Here is an 18,806-nt window from a genome sequence, read left to right as displayed (position 1 = left end):
AGGAGAATCAAAGGGTTGTTGTTTAACTCCTGCTTTGATGACTTTCTTCATAACTGAGGCCCTACAAACTGTGAATCTTGAACTAAGAGGACAAGTCAGACCTGATAGCATTCATGGTTATTATCCAGCAGTTGCCATTATTCTGAAATCCAATTGGCCCAAAGAAAAAATTCTCATTTGTACGTAACAGTACATAAAGATGAGCTGTCGCACACGCAATTTATTTCCTGCCTGTGAGCTGTGACATGTAATATCAATGACTAATCATAGACAACTATACATCATTGGAATGCTGTGAGTCTAAGATATCCAAAGTTAATGAGTCCTTCATCCATATGTGGCTTGACATAGGTGGGATCTATACTAATAAAAGGCAAAGCCCTCACTCACTCACTCACTCACTCACTCACTCACTCATTCTCCAACTTCCCGTGTAGGTGGAAGGCTGAAATTTGGCAGGCTCATTCCTTACAGCTTACTTACAAAAGTTAGGCAGGTTTCATTTCAAAATTGTACACCTAATGGTCATAACTGGAACCTCTTTTTTGTGCATATACTGTAATGGAGGAGGCGGAGTCGCGTATCGCGTCATCACGCCTCCTACGTAATCACGTGAACTGAAAACAAGGAAGAGCCCCAAAGAGCGATGAAGAAAACATTCATTACACAATTGAGAAGGCACAAGAGAGCGGCTCACGTGAACTGACTGAATGCAGCACGAGTGATCACTTCGATACTGCGGAAATAAAGCACGGTGTAAAACGTAAGTTTAAATTAAGTATATAGAAACGCTCCCGCTGCCGTTTGCAATACCATATTCGCGAGATACAAGTTTAATGAGAAACGCTCCCGCTGCCGTTTGCAATACCATATTCGCGAGATACAAGTTTAATGAGAAGACACGAGGTATAAACGAGACTTTCGATGACTTTGTAACGGATTAAAAATTGCTGTAGCGAGAAACTTTTAAGTGCCGGGTCTTAGCTAACAGCACGTAGAATGCAGCACGTCAGAAACAAAGCACCGTGTAAACCTAAAGTTTAAATTAAGTTCATAGACCTACAAAAGGTTGCCCTTGATTTGAGGCAAGATTGCTTTTCTCCTGTACAACTATACGTTGCATTCTTAACAGTAAGCTTGCACAGCTTGGTCATATTACAACCGGAGAGCTGAACTGACAACGTGGTATACAAACAGAACTATAACAATCGTAAAAAAAGAAAAAAAAAAAAGCGAAGAACCCGTGGATTAAATAAAAAGGCTCCTTCCTTGGCGAAGCAAGGAAAAAGGAAGACCTTATATGGCGTTCGTTTATAAAACAGCGGAGAGGGTGTGTGAAGGCAGCTTCACAAAAAAAACAGATCCTTAACAAATTGTTATTGGTATATTTTCCCTCAATTTGAAAAGGTTTTCTTTTCTTCTTAATAAAAATTTAAAAGCAGTACTTCACGGGGATTTAGATATAGATATATATATAGATGTAGATAGATATAGATATAGATATATATAGATATAGATATAGATATATGTGCGAAGCACGGGTATTTTGCTAGTCTTTGATAAAAGCAAGTTCACTCAGCTGTGATGCACTGCTTGCCTTGGCATGTTTGTGTGCAGATTACATATTTTGCTAATGAAAAAGAGCAAACAATATGGACACTTGATTTATTTGAAAGAAAACACCCCATGATATGTCAAAACATCATTATTGCTTTTGATTGACTTGTAGATTTATTGCAACATGCACAAATAACTGTGAAATATGGCCAGTGGGACAACACATGCATAAGTGGGTACATATATATGCAAATTTTCATCACTTCAGAATTGTTTTGCCTAACACAACACATTTATCTATTCAGAGTAGTGTAAACAGCAAAAGATGCTTTACAATCCTTCTGAATGTGTTAGATAGCTAATTGTCAATCCAATTAACAATCCATACTCCAGACTTTTCATTTTTAATTATTTTTCATTATCACAATTAAAATTTTAACCCTTGGAAATCAGGATAATTGAAATCATGAAAATATTTATATTGGGGGTTAAAAACATTTCAAAACACGCACTCTGCATGACTTATAGTTAGAGATCATGTCATACTTAAAAGCTGTGGTTGTTGAATCTTGTTATAGTCTAGTAGAATTAGCTAAGCTGATACAAAGTGACTAGCAAATAGGCTTGGGAAGACTTGTGATAAATTAAATTTAGAGTATGTAAATGTGCTGTATTATGTGAAGGAAGTAGAAATGTAACATTTGAATACACAATAAGAGGTCTGAAACTTGAAAGCACCCTTTTTGAGAAGCATCTGGCCATGTATTGTGGTGGAAAGTAGGAGCATAGAGTCCTTCAAAACGCTACTTAATGTTACTTTGAAGAATCAAGGTAAATATAATGAACAAGCTCATTGGGCTGAATGGCCTGTTTGCGTAACAAATGTTATGTTCCACATGACTGGCAGTCACAGACATGTGCCATGACTGTCCATAACTCGATAGAACTATATAAGACTGAAAAGTCTTGTCAGGTGACATCAGCTTTAGACTTTGTTTCATATAAATTGAAGAAGAATTTATTTTAACAATAGAAGGATTCCATTTGTGATCTGAAAATCTCAGTGAAAAGTTCTCAGTGCTATTTCTAATGGTATACTCTTTTGCTATAGCTTACAGATACACTGATATAGCTTCTAGAATATATAGTATCTTTGGCTGATGTTGATGGAAATTTGGAAAGTTGTCCAGAATTTCAGACCAAGCAGGAATACACCATTGCCAAATTCAGTATTGATCCTTGAATGGTGTATGAATTAGGCAAACCTTGTCAAGGATAGTTATGATACCTAATACATGCATGGACATTGGTCCTAAGGGTGCAAGAACAGAATGGTCAGGTTGTCATGTAATCCACTTGGAGATGTTATTCTACACATTCACTACAGTGTGCATTCCAGACTTTTTCTATTGCATGCTAACATTTGCTTAAGAAATCAATTATGATTAGATTTAGTATTTAGAATATGGACAAATATTTTGTTATTAAATCTAGTAAAATGGCAGGTCTAATATAATATAATATAATATGCTTATCATAATGGGTCCATGCATAACTTGATGCATGTACTACATTGCAGGATTCTAAGGAAAATTAAAATATGAAATAGATTGTGAAGGATATCTTAGATGGTCTTGCACCCTAGCTTGGCAGGTTGATTATACCTTCCAACATGGGACACCAATACAATGGATTGGCAGTGGAGAACTGCTTGCTGTGGTAATAAAGGTGGCCACACAGCTCTGGCACTGCCCCAATTTGGATTTCCCAAGGGCTGATTGTCATTTGTAACTGTAGGGAATAGAATTGCGTGGGACTTCTGACATTGCTGGAGGAAACTCTTGGGAAGCAGCTTCCGTACCCCCATCCATTTGACCCAGAAATGCCTCTGATGTACCGGAAGTATTCCCAGGTCCAGCTTTAAAAGATGTCTCTCCTCTTAGGTTGGATGAGCTTGGAATTGGGAGAGCAGAAAAGAGAAAGGCTCAAGTAGGCTAGAGGAGGAGAACAAAAAGGTCTCAGTAATGCCTGAATCTGTAGCATGGCAAAATTCAAAGAATTTAAAAAATACCTCTTTTGAGGTTTGTTCTCATAATCACTTCAGTTATCCCAGACTCCTTTCTTTGTCAAGGTTAAAAGATTTATTTTCAAATGAAAAACTTTCAGAACGGGTGTTCAAATGTTTATTGATTAGGTGTCTGCAAGGTTTGGCCATGCAGTGGTCACAGATAAGGAAAATTGTCATTATGTACAGTTGCAACATTGCCTGCTAAAAAGAAAAACTGGCTATGAAAAAAATGCATCTTTTCAAGAGCTTCATCAGTCCTATAATTTTGGTCACCTGTCTTTACACTTATGATGTTATTGTTAGTTGTAATCCTCATTTTTTTCTCAATGTCTAACTTTTTCAGCCATTAATGGTTACGTTTATGATAGTGGAACCACTTTGGGTTTTTGCCATAATGAGATAGTTACATGGCATGTTTCAAGTGTCGGTGTGCAAGATGACATCCAGACTGCTCACTTTTTTGGCCATACCTTTGAGCATAATAAGGGTTATGAGGATGTCCTTGCCCTTTATCCTATGACTGGAGAAACTATTACAATGGAAATGGATAATGTTGGTAAGTGATCATTTGCATGCATTTCTACTTAAGACATATTGTTCAGTATCTCTGTACTAGTCCACGTACTGTATATGGTAAATACAGTATGGTTTTTGGCTGTGTAGTAGTTGCTTTAAGAAAACATTTGAGTGTCTTGCAGTGGAAGTCATTTGACCTTGAAATTGTTCTGACCTGGACTGCACTCTGTGCGGATTTTACATCCTTTCTTCATATTCCTCAAACAATTCAAAAAAACATGTTACTAGGTTGATAGGTGACTCTAAATTGTCAGTGTGAGTCTGGCCGGGTTTGTGAATGATCATCTCCTTGCTTCGCATGACCCTATTATTGGAAGAAGTGGATTTAGGAAACAAACGAACAAAAGATTTAATGAATGAATGAATATTGTTATTTTAATTCAAGTGAGCAGAGCAATACATTGAATAAGGATTTTCTTTTGGACTCTGCTGGGCAATAAACTAACTCCATGCCTAACCTGGCCATTAAGGATTCATACAGGACTTGGTGTCACCTTATTATTTATTTATATTTCAGTACCCTTCCTTTTAACTATTAGCTTTGTTTTTTGTTTTTTTTTTTTTGAGTAGCATATCTTAATATTCCAATTTTTACTTGCTAATTTTATTTGTTAAGCAGAATAAGTGTTTTTTATTTTCAAATTGTGCCCCTTCTTCACATTTTGTTTTTTTTGCATCTGTTCCTTCAGTTTGAGTTTAGACTGTCAAAACATTTCTCTCTATTCATTTTCCCTGCATGTTTTTTAAAGCAAATCAAATTACTTACACGGGACTATGACTGAAACAGAAAGTGTCCATAAATTTCATACATGTCTGGAGGGATATTAATTGGGCTTTCGTTCTGCTTTTTTCTAAATGACCCACATTTAGACTATATTTACATCTTCGGAATAAATTAATCTGAATCTCAAAGTTTTTTGCATGCTGTTATGATGTGGGATAGCATGCTTAATATGGAAAAGGATGAGTGGTCTGTTTTTTCTATAAATTATTTAATGTTATGCATTATGTGCATCCGGCGCCGCCGTGAGTGGCAGCCTTTTCAGCAGCTCCGTGTATGACTGTATATGTATGTGTACTTTTCTACTTTTATTTTTCTATTTTTATTTATTGATCACTCCTACCACTTTATTTTATGTGGATTCCTTCCCTGGACACACTTACTTTTACAACGTGGGCATGGATTTTAACACGCCGAGACTCGCCTATTCAAGTACTCAACTTCGGGCGCCGAGAACAAATGCCAGTGCCGGTGTGGTTCCATATTTACCCGACGAGGTAAGAAGGCAATATCGTGGCAGCAGAGCCGGCACTAAGCTAAAAATGAAGCGGCTTGCGAGAAAGTGGCGTTTCAAGCCTTCGGTGCCTTCTGTGATTCTGGGGAATGTAAACTCAATCTCAAATAAGATCGACGAACTGGCTGCGCTGGTGAAAAATGTAAGGACCTACAGAGAATGCAGTTTGTTGTGTTTTTGCGAAACCTGGCTAAATAACACCATCCCAGATGCCAACGTGGAGCTACCCGGGTTTAGCACAGTTAGAGCGGACAGAGATGCAAGTACCTGTGGTAAGCACAAAGGAGGAGGACTCGCTCTCTATGTTAATACACGGTGGTGTCACTCTGGACATGTTAACGTCAAAATCTCCACTTGCTGCAGGGATATCGAACTGTTGGCCGTAAGTTTACGTCCCTACTATTTGCCCAGAGAGTTTGGACACGTCATTGCTGTTATTGTATACATTCCTCCTCGGGCAGACGTGGAGTCAGCGAGTGACATCATCCATTCCGCTGTTGCTAAGTTACAAACGCAGCAACCTGAGGCGCTTGTGCTAATCGCTGGAGACTTTAACCATGTGACGCTGGACAAAACATTACCTGCATTCTCCCAGTATGTGCACTGTAACACCCGGGGAAATAAGACTATTGATTTACTTTATGCAAACGTTAAAGATGCATACAGCGCCACCCCCGCTGCCTGCGCTTGGGAAAGCAGATCATAACCTGGTTCTGCTTCAGCCTCACTATAAACCAAAAGTTAGAGTCCTACCTGTAACCACACGATCATTCAGGAAGTGGACTCCGGAGGCTGAGAATACTCTGAGACAATGTTTTGGAACTACAGACTGGGATATCCTGCAGGGATCTCATAGTGAGAACATTGAGGAAGTTGTTGACTGCACTACTGACTACATCAACTTCTGTATGGACATTGTAGTTCCAGTAAGAACAGTACGCTGCTATGCTAACAACAAGCCATGGATTACAAGTGACATCAAGGGCCTTTTGAATCAGAAGAAAAGGGCTTTTAAAGACGGTGATCAGCATGAGCTCAAGCACGTGCAGAAGGAACTCCGAGTCCAACTCAGGGCGGCGAAGGAGCAGTACAGGAGAAAGCTGGAGCAGAAGTTGCAGAATAACAGCATGAAGGAAGTGTGGGATGGGATGAAGATCATCACTGGCTGCAGCTCGAAGCGGGGTACCACCATTGAGAGAGACGTGAAGAGAGCAAACCAAATGAACAACTTTTTTAACAGGTTTGACCACCCTAACCCACTCTCACTCTCACCTCGGAGTACTGCACCCTCCACACATCCTTCTGCTGATACCAGCATAGGAAAGACATCCCCACCCATAATTACAAAAGCGCAAGTGAGCAGAGAGCTGAGGAGACTTCGTGCCAGCAAAGCAGCGGGTCCAGATGGAGTATCGCCACGACTGCTGAAGGTCTGTGCATCGGAGCTGTGGGGGTCCTCTACAGCGCATCTTCAACCTGAGCCTGGAACAGGGGAGAGTCCCGAGGCTTTGGAAAACATCTTGTATCACCCCAGTCCCAAAGGTATCACATCCTAGTGAGCTGAATGACTTTCGGCCTGTTGCTCTGACATCACATGTGATGAAGACCATGGAGAGGCTGCTGCTTCACCACCTTAGGCCACAGGTTCAACACGCCCTTGACCCTCTGCAGTTTGCATATCAGGAGAAGGTGGGAGCGGAAGATGCCATCATCTATATGCTACACCGATCCCTCTCTCACTTGGACAGAGGCAGTGGTGCTGTAAGAATTATGTTTCTAGACTTCTCTAGCGCCTTCAACACAATCCAACCTCTGCTCCTTAGGGACAAGCTGACAGAGATGGGATTAGATTCATACCTAGTGGCATGGATCGTGGACTATCTTAAAGACAGACCTCAGTATGTGTGTCTTGGGAACTGCACGTCTGACATTGTGGTCAGCAACACAGGAGCGCCACAAGGGACTGTACTTTCTCCGGTCCTGTTCAGCCTATATACATCGGACTTCCAATACAACTCGGAGTCCTGCCATGTGCAAAAGTTCGCTGATGACACTGCTATCGTGGGCTGTATCAGGAATGGGCTTGAGGAGGAGTATAGGGACCTAATCAATGACTTTGTTAAATGGTCCGACTCAAACCACCTACACCTGAACACCAGCAAAACCAAGGAGCTGGTGGTGGATTTTAGGAGGCCCAGACCCCTCATAGACCCAGTGATCATCAAAGGTGACTGTGTGCAGATGGTGCAGACCTATAAATATCTGGGAGTGCAGCTGGATGATAAATTAGACTGGACTGCCAATACTGATGCGCTGTGCAAGAAAGGACAAAGCCGGTTATACTTCCTTAGAAGGCTGGCTTCCTTCAACATCTGCAATAAGATGCTGCAGATGTTCTATCAAACAGTTGTGGCGAGCGCCCTCTTCTACGCAGTGGTGTGCTGGGGAGGCAGCATTAAGAGGAAAGACGCCTCACGCCTGGACAAACTGGTGAGGAAGGCAGGCTCTATTGTTGGCATGGAGCTGGACAGTTTAACATCTGTGGCAGAGCAAAGGGCGCTCAGCAGGCTCCTATCAATTATGGAGAATCCACTGCATCCACTAAATAATGTCATCTCCAGACAGAAGAGCAGCTTCAGTGACAGACTGCTGTCACTGTCCTGCTCCACAGACAGATTGAGGAGATCGTTCCTCCCCCAAACTATGCGACTCTTTAATTCCACCAGGGGGGGTAAACGTTAATATTTAACATTATACATAGTTATTGTCTGTTTTTTTCACCTGTATTATTATCATTCTTTAATTTAATATTATTTATTGTATCAGTATGCTGCTGCTGAAGAATGTGAATTTCCCATTGGGATTAATAAAGTATCTATCTATCTATCTATCTATCTATCTATCTATCTATCTATCTATCTATCTATCTATCTATCTATCTATCTATCTATCTATCTATCTATCTATCTATCTATCTATCTATCTATCAATAGATGGTATTTCTGTAAAATGTTTTAGATGATTTTTATTGACCTGGTGTTTAGACAGAATACTACAGTTCATAGCTGGTTAAATTTGGGCAGTTTGGCTCTGAATTGTTCAGACCTCACATTTACCATTTGTTTGCCCATCAGCTCTCACTAGTGGTCTAGCATCTGTATTAAACCTGAAGGCAGTGCTCTGCTAGTGGGTCTAAACTATTGCTATAGACAGTATGATAAAGTTCTATCCAATTTGTTTACCCATCTTGTGTTCATGATGGTAAGCTAATTGTACTTTTTTTCTGCAGGTCACTGGCTTCTTTCCTCCTTAATGTCACAAAAAAACGATAAGGGAAAACGATTAAAATTTAAAGACCTGGAGTGTTATTCTGAAGACTATAATTTTTATGATTTTGAGCCGGACTCTGTGATACCAAGTCCCAAAATAGAGGAAGATAATATTATTGATGAAGGTGAAGATGAAGATGATAATAAAAATGATGAAAAAGATACAGGAATGGTCAATGAGCTTGATGAAGAAACCGAGCAATGGGCCTCTTTGTTTGGTGCAAGATCATTTAAAAATAAAACCAAAAGCAGTGAACTCGAAAACGAGTTAGTAGATTTGTCAGCTTTTCTTGATGATCATGATGGTGACTCACTAAACAGCAGTGAAACTGTTTTATCTGGTATACAGTATAACAACACTGATCATCAAAAATATATGTTTAAGGTAACTAGTGTACAAAATCAGACAGCTGAACCACCAGCTCAAGATTTAATGGCTACAGAAGTCCTTGATCTAAATCGACAACAAACTGTGTTTGCTACGAGCAATGAGAAAGACAACTCAGGGGATGATTTCATACAGATTGATGAATATAAAGAGCCTTTATTCACTAGCAGCTTTGAACACATCCAGACTCCGGATATTATTTCCGATTGCTACATTTCTCAGTCCTGTGACAACAGCACAAGCAAAATTGCCCAACTTAGTGAAAGTTTAGGTTCACACCTTGACAATATTTCATTAGGTTTAAATAGTAGCACACATGAATTTAAAGAACAGGAAGAAAACCAGTATGATGTGCATCATGGTACAAATAATACAAGTCCCTCTGTAGAAATCATAGGGTATTCAATGGAAAACAAAGAAGGCTATAATGGATCGGAAGAGAGATACACATTTCCACATGACAAAGGCGTACACAAAGTGGAAAAAGACATTGAAACATTATTCAATAACACGGGTAATGATATGGTTTTTGAAACTTGGGGGATGAACAACAGCTTTGTGTTTCTTGAAAACAGCACAGTTGAAAAGAAAGACCTGGATGGCAAACCTCTAAGGTCTAAAAGGTCAATTAACCTGGAAATTCATTTAGCACAAACAGATGATCATGTGGAAAGAGAAGATGAGTTTTTAAATAATGGAACAGAAAATGTGTTTAATATAAGCTCTACAGATAAGGCGCAGTCTAACTCTTCGATGGACACTCAAGAGTCTGACATGGATGTATCCCTTGGTGCAAAGAACGAAGAATTGGAAAACTATAATGTGTTGGCTGAGAGTACGAGAGATCTTTTAAATGGAAGTGAATCTGACCATTCTGACAGCTGGATAGTTGGAAATCAAACACAAAACCTTCAGACTGAAACAAGAGGAACAGAATTTAATACTACTGTAGGAGTTCACATCAACGAAACTGAGACAACGTCTTCAGATTCCGAAAACTATGGAAATAATCTGTCAGAAAGATCAAATTCCACAACTTTGTTTATACCTGAGGAGTTTAAATTAGTAAATAGAACTTTACCAGAAACACATTCAGAAAATTTGATAACAGAAAGCCTATCTGTTGCTATCAATAATAGCCTTTCTAGGCCATCCGAAAATATAACTCAGAATTCACTTGCAGTCAATCTGGACTATGACTTAGATTCACAAGAGGAAAATCCTGAAAAAAATAAAATAGCAGAGGAGGTGGTTATTTATTTAAAAAATAAAACAAATAATGGTAGCAGATATGGGACAATCACCCCTTTGGTTGATCATTCCAAGGACTATTGGGAATATGAGGGTAAAAGTAAACCTGCTCAAATTGAAGTCCCCAATGAGCTGGTCAAGTACACAGAAGAGAAACCACAGGAAATGGATTTAAATGCAGTCATTCCTCCTTCAAAAGCAAAACCCCAAAGGAAACCTAAATCCAATTTGAGAATTGAAAGAAAGAGGAAATCACAAAATGGAACTTTAACTTCAACAAGTATCACAAATCTAGGCTCAGCAATTGCACCTAGAGGGCATAAACCCAAAGGTTTCGGGCCTAGAGGGCTGAGTCCTGTTGCCAAGGAAGACCAATCTTGGAGAAGTATTGTCATTGGTGTTCCAAGAGGTGACTTTAATGACTATGATCTGTTTGCACCAGAGGACAGTAACAACAAGGATATGAGGAGTTTAGACCCAGAGGTACCAGACAGTTATGAATGGGTAGAATATAAAGATCCCTACACTACTAGTGGCAAAAGCTTTAGTAGTCTAGATGATGTGACACAATATTACTCAAACAAGGACAAAGGCAACACCCGAATGTACTTCATCGCAGCAGAGGAAGTGCCATGGGATTACGCTGGATACAAAGGAGCAAGGTAGATATATATGTTCTTGTACAATGCATCAATTTTCATTTGTAACTAAATTAAATTGAATTAAAGTTTTTTAAAATAAATACCTTGATATGTTTATAAAATTGTAAATGACTTTCTATTAAATGATGGCAGAAATAAAGTTCCCAAGTAAATGACATTCAGTTATTGTTGATTAAGACTGCGCTAAACGGTTGTACTAATCAGGGACCACTTAAGAATGTTTCTACTAATTTTACAGGCTGTGCTTTATTACCTAATTTAAACTTATTTCACTTTATTGCTGATTAAAAGAGAGAAACCAGCTAATGACAAATTCAGAGCTGTCATTTTCTGCTTTCCAGAGTGCAGATTGGATCATTTAAATGTTTTTCTTCTGATAATATCTAGCTTGTTTTAGAACCTCTCCTTTTTGGAAATCTTTTAATTCTGCTTTTTATTAGACTTCAATGTGTTCCTTCAACAGGAGGGTTGAAGAAAGCAATACAGACAAAAGGGACATGCAGTTCAAAAAAGTGGTCTTTCGACGTTACCTAGATGGAACATTTACAAAGCCAGACATTAGAGGAGAAATAAACGAGCACCTTGGATTGCTCGGTCCTGTCATCAAAGCAGAGATTCATGACACCATTGCGGTAAGCTAATAATAAATGGGGTTAAATTACCTTTAAATGAAAATCAAAAAGTGAAAACATTGGCCAAAGGGGTGACAGCCATGTCTTATTAGGTAGCCTGGTGACAGCAGGTTCATAAGTTTGTAGAAAGGTTTTGTGTCTTTAAGAACTTTGGAGTTTATCTGCAAACAACTAAGGAAAGCCCTTTTTCTACTATATTTATAGGAAAAGAATATGTGTTGAACAAGAAAAGTCATAAAACGTCACTGAAAGTAGGTCAGAGACCTGAACCTGCTACAGAGTACCAGCTTACTGTGTCAGAAGTCAGTTATGCCATTTACTACAGAAAGCCCTCTTCTGCACTATGGTTTCTTCTTTCAGTAAGAATAATTTATAACAACTGATTGCAATTCAAGTTACAGTTAAGAGATGGCCACTTAGGAACTACAAACAGACTTGCTCAAATAATGTTCCTTTTTGGCTTTATTATTGACTAGCTCACTCGGTTTATAGTATATCGTAGACTATTAGTCTAATGTTTAGATCTAAGTGTAGAAGCGTTATCTAATTAAAAACAATTCAACAGAATGTAACTGCAGTTTACAACACCTTTGAGGTCACTCGCAATATGCTCACTCAAGGACATCATTTTCAACATGAAAACACACCTGTCAGGTAAAAAGTAAAATGCATTGAATTCCAACAGATGGCGTACACAACTGAAACTATACTCTAATAATGGAAATTTTAAATAAGAAAATAAAAAAGGCTGATAGAGGAAGTTGTATTTCCATTAGAGCCTATTGAATGAAGTAGCTGATGGTAAGACTGTGTGGAGCCTCAAACTGAAAACAGACAAAGTGTTGTTACAAGATTTGGGATGCCTTAGGCTATCCTTTTAAATGATAGTGTTGCAAGTAAAAAACACAAGCTGGGTCAATGATGAATTTTCTTGCTCTTGTGTTGGCCAACAAATGATGAGGACTTCCTGTTTTGGAGGATTATTTACGGTGACAGACTGGAAGTTGAGGACAGGGAGGATTGGGCTTGTAGTAATGTCACAAGTCATCTAGCTGGTCAGTTTCTTATTAGCTGAGGATGAAAGAAGAAAACATGTGAGCTACCTGCAACTACTTCACCTATGTGCCCTTCACCTAAGACACATAAACTCCTTCACATGTGATAATGGAAATCTCCTGACATTTACAGAAACTACTGTAAATCAAAATAAGTCAGCTTGAAAAATGCAGTATGTTCTCTTTTAGTGTGCTTCTAATTATTGTCCATTTTAACTGAATGCAAGTAACTGTGTAAAGAAAATCGAACACCAAGGTAGAAGAGAACAATGATAGACATTGATATAAGACATACTTTTAAACTGACATGGAGTTTTCTTCTCCTGTTTAATGCATTAAGTCACAGTCAGATCTTATGGAGTAAAGGAATGGTTTACATTTGAACAATATGATATGATCCATCACATGCATAAGATAATAATTTTCATCTGTTTTTACAGATAACATATTCTAGTACTGAAGCATTGAACTATGTGTAGTATTTTTATTTACAGTCATATGAAAAAGTTTAGGAACCTCTCTAAGCCTGCATAATAATCTACTCTACTTTCAACAAAAATTATAATAGTGGTATGTCTTTCATTTCCTAGGAACATCTGAGTACTGGGGTGTTTTCTGAACAAAGATTTTTAGTGAAGCAGTATTTAGTTGTATGAAATTAAATCAAAGGTGAAAAACTGGCTGTGCAAAAATTTGGGTCCCCTTGTAATTTTGCTGATTTGAATGCATGTAACTGCTCAATACTGACTACGTGCAACACCAAATTGGTTGGATTAGCTCATTAAGCCTTGAACTTCATAGACAGGTGTGTCCAATCATGAGAAAAGGTATTTAAGGTGGTCAATTGCAAGTTGTGCTTCCCTTTGACTCTCCTCTGAAGAGTGACAGCATGGGATCCTCAAAGCAACTCTCAAAAGATCTGATAACAAAGATTGTTCAGTATCATGGTTTAGGGGAAGGCTACAAAAAGCTATCTCAGAGGTTTAAACTGTCAGTTTCAACTGTAAGGAATGTAATCAGGAAATGGACGGCCACAGGAACAGTTGCTGTTAAATCCAGGTCTGGCAGGCCAAGAAAAATACAGGAGCAGCATATGCACAGGATTGTGAGAATGGTTACAGACAACCCACAGATCACCTCCAAAGACCTGCAAGAACATCTTGCTGCAGATGGTGTATCTGTACAAAATTCAGCACAATTTGCACAAAGAACATCTGTATGGCAGGGTGATGAGAAAGAAGCCCTTTCTGCATTCACACCACAAACAGAGTCGTTTGTTGTATGCAAATGCTCATTTAGACAAGCCAGATTCATTTTGGAACAAAGTGCTTTGGACTGATGAGACAAAAATTGAGTTATTTGGTCATAACAAAAAGCACTTTGCATGGCGGAAGAAGAACACCGCATTCCAAGAAAAACACCTGCTACCTACTGTCAAATTTGGTGGAGGTTCCAGCATGCTGTGGGGCTGTGTGGCTAGTTCAGTGACCGCGACCCTTGTTAAAGTCGAAGATCGGATGAATTCAACCCAATATCAACAAATTCTTCAGGATAATGTTCAAGCATCAGTTACAAAGATGAAGTTAAGCAGGACTTGGATATTCCAACAAGACAATAACCCAAAACACAGTTCAAAATCTACAAAGGCATTCATGCAGAAGGAGAAGTACAATGTTCTGGAATGGCCGTCACAGTCCCCTGACTTGAATATCATCGAAAATCTATGGGATGATTTGAAGCAGGCTGTCCATGTTCAACAGCCATCAAATGTAACTGAACTGGAGAGATTTTGTATGGAGAATGGTCAAAAATACCTCCATCCAGAATCCAGACACTTATCAAAGACTATAGGAGGCGTCTAGAGGCTGTTATATTTGCAAAAAGAGGCTCAACTAAGTATTAAAGTAATATCTCTGTTTGGGTGCCCAGATTTATGCACCTGTCTAATTTTGTTATGATGCATATTGCATATTTTCTGTTAATCCAAAAAATTTAATGTCACTGCTGAAATACTACTGTTTCCATAAGGCATGTCATATATTAAAAGGAAGTTGCTACTTTGAAAGCTCAGCCAATGATAAACAAAAATTCAAAGAATTAAGAGGGGTTCCCAAACTTTTTCATATGAGTGTACTTATTTGACTGACACCTTTATCCAAGGCAACTTGCAACATTTATGATACAATTGGTTACATTTCTTTTTGGTTTTCCAGGTGAAGTGACTTGCTCATGGTCACACTGTGTCAGTAGCGGGATATAAACCACTAACCACAGGGTTTGAAGTCCACAGCCTTAACCATTACGCCACACTGCCTCATGTTTCACTTCATAGAAAACATAACTAACCGGTAAACAAGCATTGAAAAAGCCCAACCTTCTACCTTTCTGACAAATAGACTCATTATACCAAAGCTTACGTCTATACCTCAAGTGACTATTTATTTATTGCTAGGAGTTATAATCATTTATGTTTTTGTAAAAAAGGTTTTTCTATGTTGGCATAAAGAATATAAAAAAAAAACCCTTGAAAGCTTACTTCTTCCCAATGATACTCTATTACTTTTTGAACTGTTGGAAAGTTAGTGATTTTAATTTATCCACCCACAGGCCTGGCAAAATAATGTAGGAAAGAGGAAGACAATTTTAACTTGGTTAATTAATTATCAGTTTTGCCTTTGGTAATGCCAGTAATTATTAAATTATTTGGTACAGCTCCTACATTATTTGCCATGCCTTTCTCTATAGGAAGTGGGTCACCTGCTGTTAGACTTACAGCAAGGTAACTGAAGTACTCTTGTTTAAAGAAGCAGAATTATATAATTTATTGATAAACACAAGGATTATAGAAATATGATAACTGCATACTGTTTATATATTAATAATGCAAGACAGACAAACATGTAAAACAGAAGAGGTTTCCTTGCTGTTTAAAGTTCTAATTTACCTTGCCACAGATGACTGGTTTATGATACCAAGTCTTTAAAAATGATGTCTGATGTTGTGTGGAGTTGTTGCTGTTATTGGTCCGGGTTCAAGTAGAGTATTTATCTTGCATTGCTTTTCTCAGTTAGACTCTTTGCCGAGTCCTCTGCAGCTTCTTAGGGAAATGCATTACACGTTCTGGCACAAGAGTTTAGATGCTGAAACTCCCTTGTGGAACTAATTCATGTTCTCAGACAGGGCTCAGTCACTGGCATAGAGCTTGGCTTGGCATTTGGCTTCCCAAAGAGTGAGCAGCTCTTAACCTTCCTGGTTTCATAGAACATGCAGGTTTCAGAAGGTGCACAACATTTCAGAGAGATGAATGCAGCTAGTTTGTAGAGGCAGTTTGACCTCTGGTGATTGGATAAAAGTCACTTCCAGTTACAGAGTCAGTGCCTCCTCATAGGTCTGTTATTTTGTCCACAAAAGTTACCAATCATTGAATTGTAGCTCTTTGTTTTGTCCATTTGGCACCTCTGTGTCTCCAGGACTCTGCAGAGATGTCAGTTCAACCCTGATTTTAAGCTTTATTATCAGATGAAGTATAAGGCTGACCAGGAATGTTATGAGCTGTAGTTAAGCCATTTTCTCAGCAATGCAGGTTGGGGGGTTGAAGCTGGATTTCTGCATCCCTATTAAACCTGCTGTTTTAATAGGCCTTGTGTGCCTCTAAAAGCCTAGCAGAACTACAACAACATTAATCTCTATAACACGTTTTCATGCAAATGATGTAGCTCAAAGTGCTTTATAAGATGAAGAAAGTATACAAATTTATACAAATGCTAATTAACAAAGAATAAAGTAAGGTCCAATGACCAGGGAAGATAGAAAGAAGAAAAAATAAATTAAATCTGCAGGGGTTCCAGGCCACGAAGACCATCCAGCCCCCTCTAGGCATTCTACCTAACATCAATGATCTCAATCAGTCCTCATGGTTTTCAGGCTTCACATGGAAGGACTTGATGATGACGGTCATGTGGACTTCTTGCCTTCAATCCATCAATGTAGGGACAGCATGGTACCTTGATCAGATGGTGATGGTGCAGATCGGCACCACAGAAAACCAGAAAAAGAACAGCAGAGAAAGTAGGGGTTAGTATCGATTTTGGAGACATGAAGAAAAGATAATTAAATACATATACAGAATATCAGATGTATACTAAAATGAAGCTATGAGAAAGCCATGTTAAAGTAATGGGTATTAGCCTGGCGAATTTCTGCCGGTAAACTATTCCAGATTTTAACGAACAGGCAATTCTCACTTTGTCATACAGAACTGTAAAAGTGTAATGTTGGAAAAAGTAAACAAAATGACTTTTCATTACATGATGTCGTACAGCAGAGACAAGTGGAAAAGCACCCCTTGGTGTAATGAAAACAGCATGCTTCTCCCTATTACTTTCCTCACTCACAAACAGCAATGTGTTGCCAACCAAACATTAGATACAAACAGCAAGAGTTCTAGCTTTGTATCTTATTATAAGCACAGGCAAATAGCTTCTTGTAAGGTAAACATGAGAACTGGAAGGAAAGGCAGACAAATTCAAGAAGGCAGACACCAGTGCATAGTAATAAAACTGATGAAAGACCAACTTTACCTGTCCACAATACACCAGAAGTGTGCTACAAGCAAAGGCAATGCTGACTCTATACAGTTTGTTTGTCCATCCTTGCATTTTCTGAGCCCATTTTTACCATAGTAAAACTCCAGAAATCTGAAATGTAACCCAGCAGCTTCAGGATCGAGGCAGGGACAAACCTTCTATTAGACACTCTTACTGTACTAAGAAATTAAGTAATTTTATACCTAAAGATGTGCATACAGTAAGTGCATTATGGATGGTTAAGATATGGTGGTTAGTGTTACCAACAGCCTGTACTATACAGCCATACCACAAAACAGATAGCAAAACGAAACAAAATCTTTCCATGTTGAATATACTGTGTATTCAGAGAGTATGCAGACCTCTTCACTTTTTGCACATTTTGTCATGTTGTAGATTTAATTTAAGTAGGTAAATTTGCCATTTTTTCCCCATAAATCTACACTCAATAATCCAAAATGACAAAGTGAAAACATGTTTTCCAGAAGGTTTACAAGTTTATTAAAGATCAAAAACTGAAATCTCTCATTCACATAAGTATTCAGACCCTTCATTCAGTACTTTTTAGAAGTCCATTTGCCAGCAATTGCAGCTTCAAGTCTTCTTTGGTAAGTCTTTTCAAGCATTGCACACCTTGATTTGAGCAGTTTAGCCCAGTCTTCCTCTCAAGTTCTGTTAGATTGAATGGGAAGTGTCTATAAACTAACATCTTGAGGTCTCCCCACAGATGTTCTATGGGGTTTAAGTCTGGGCTTTAGCTGTGCCACTCAAAGACAGTCAGAGACTTGTTCTGAAGCAACTCCAACATTATCTTGGCTGAATGCTTCTGGGCATTTTTGTGTCAAAAGCTGAACCTTCACTCCAATCTGAGGTTACATGCACTCTGGAGCAGGTTTTTTTCCAAGGACTTTGGATGCATTTACCTTTCCCTCAGTTGTGACCCAGGCCTTTGTTGCCCCATTACTTAGTATGGCCAGGCAGCTAACTCTACAAAGTGTCCTGGTGGTTCCAAACTTCTTCCAGTTTACAAGTATAGAAGCTGTGATGCTTATGGGAACACTCAAGGTTTTAGAAATGGTTTTATATCCTTGCCCTGATCTATGCCTCACCATAATTTGATTGTAAAGGTCTACAGAGAATTCCCTGGACTTCATGTTTTGGTGTTATCCCTGACATGCAGTGTGAACTGTGGGAACGTATATAGATAGGTGTGTATACCTTTCTAAATGATTTCCAGCCAATTCATTTTGCCACAGTTGGACCCCAATGAAGTTCTAGACACGTTTAATGGAGAATTAAAGCAAACAGGCTACACATGACCACAAGTTTGGAGTGCCATAGCAAAGGGTCTGAATACTTATAGAAATGAGAGATTTCAGTTTTTGATTTTGAATAAATTTGCAAACC

General features: G+C 38.7%; 1 protein-coding gene across 1 annotated transcript in view; it reads left to right on the top strand.

The window, feature by feature from the left end:
* Positions 1–18,806, top strand: part of f5 (coagulation factor V) — a 114,378-nt gene that overhangs the window by 65,284 nt on the left and 30,288 nt on the right. The window contains exons 12-14 of the mRNA XM_028799742.2: positions 3,969–4,181; positions 8,786–11,126; positions 11,590–11,758. Of these exons, the coding sequence (XP_028655575.1) occupies positions 3,969–4,181; positions 8,786–11,126; positions 11,590–11,758 (2,723 nt within the window). The remainder of the gene's footprint in view (positions 1–3,968; positions 4,182–8,785; positions 11,127–11,589; positions 11,759–18,806) is intronic.

Source organism: Erpetoichthys calabaricus, chromosome 4, assembly GCF_900747795.2.
Source record: "Erpetoichthys calabaricus chromosome 4, fErpCal1.3, whole genome shotgun sequence".
NCBI classification, from domain to species: domain Eukaryota; kingdom Metazoa; phylum Chordata; class Cladistia; order Polypteriformes; family Polypteridae; genus Erpetoichthys; species Erpetoichthys calabaricus.
The sequence above is the reverse complement of the archived record's forward strand: the minus strand, read 5'-3'. Positions and strand labels throughout refer to the sequence as shown.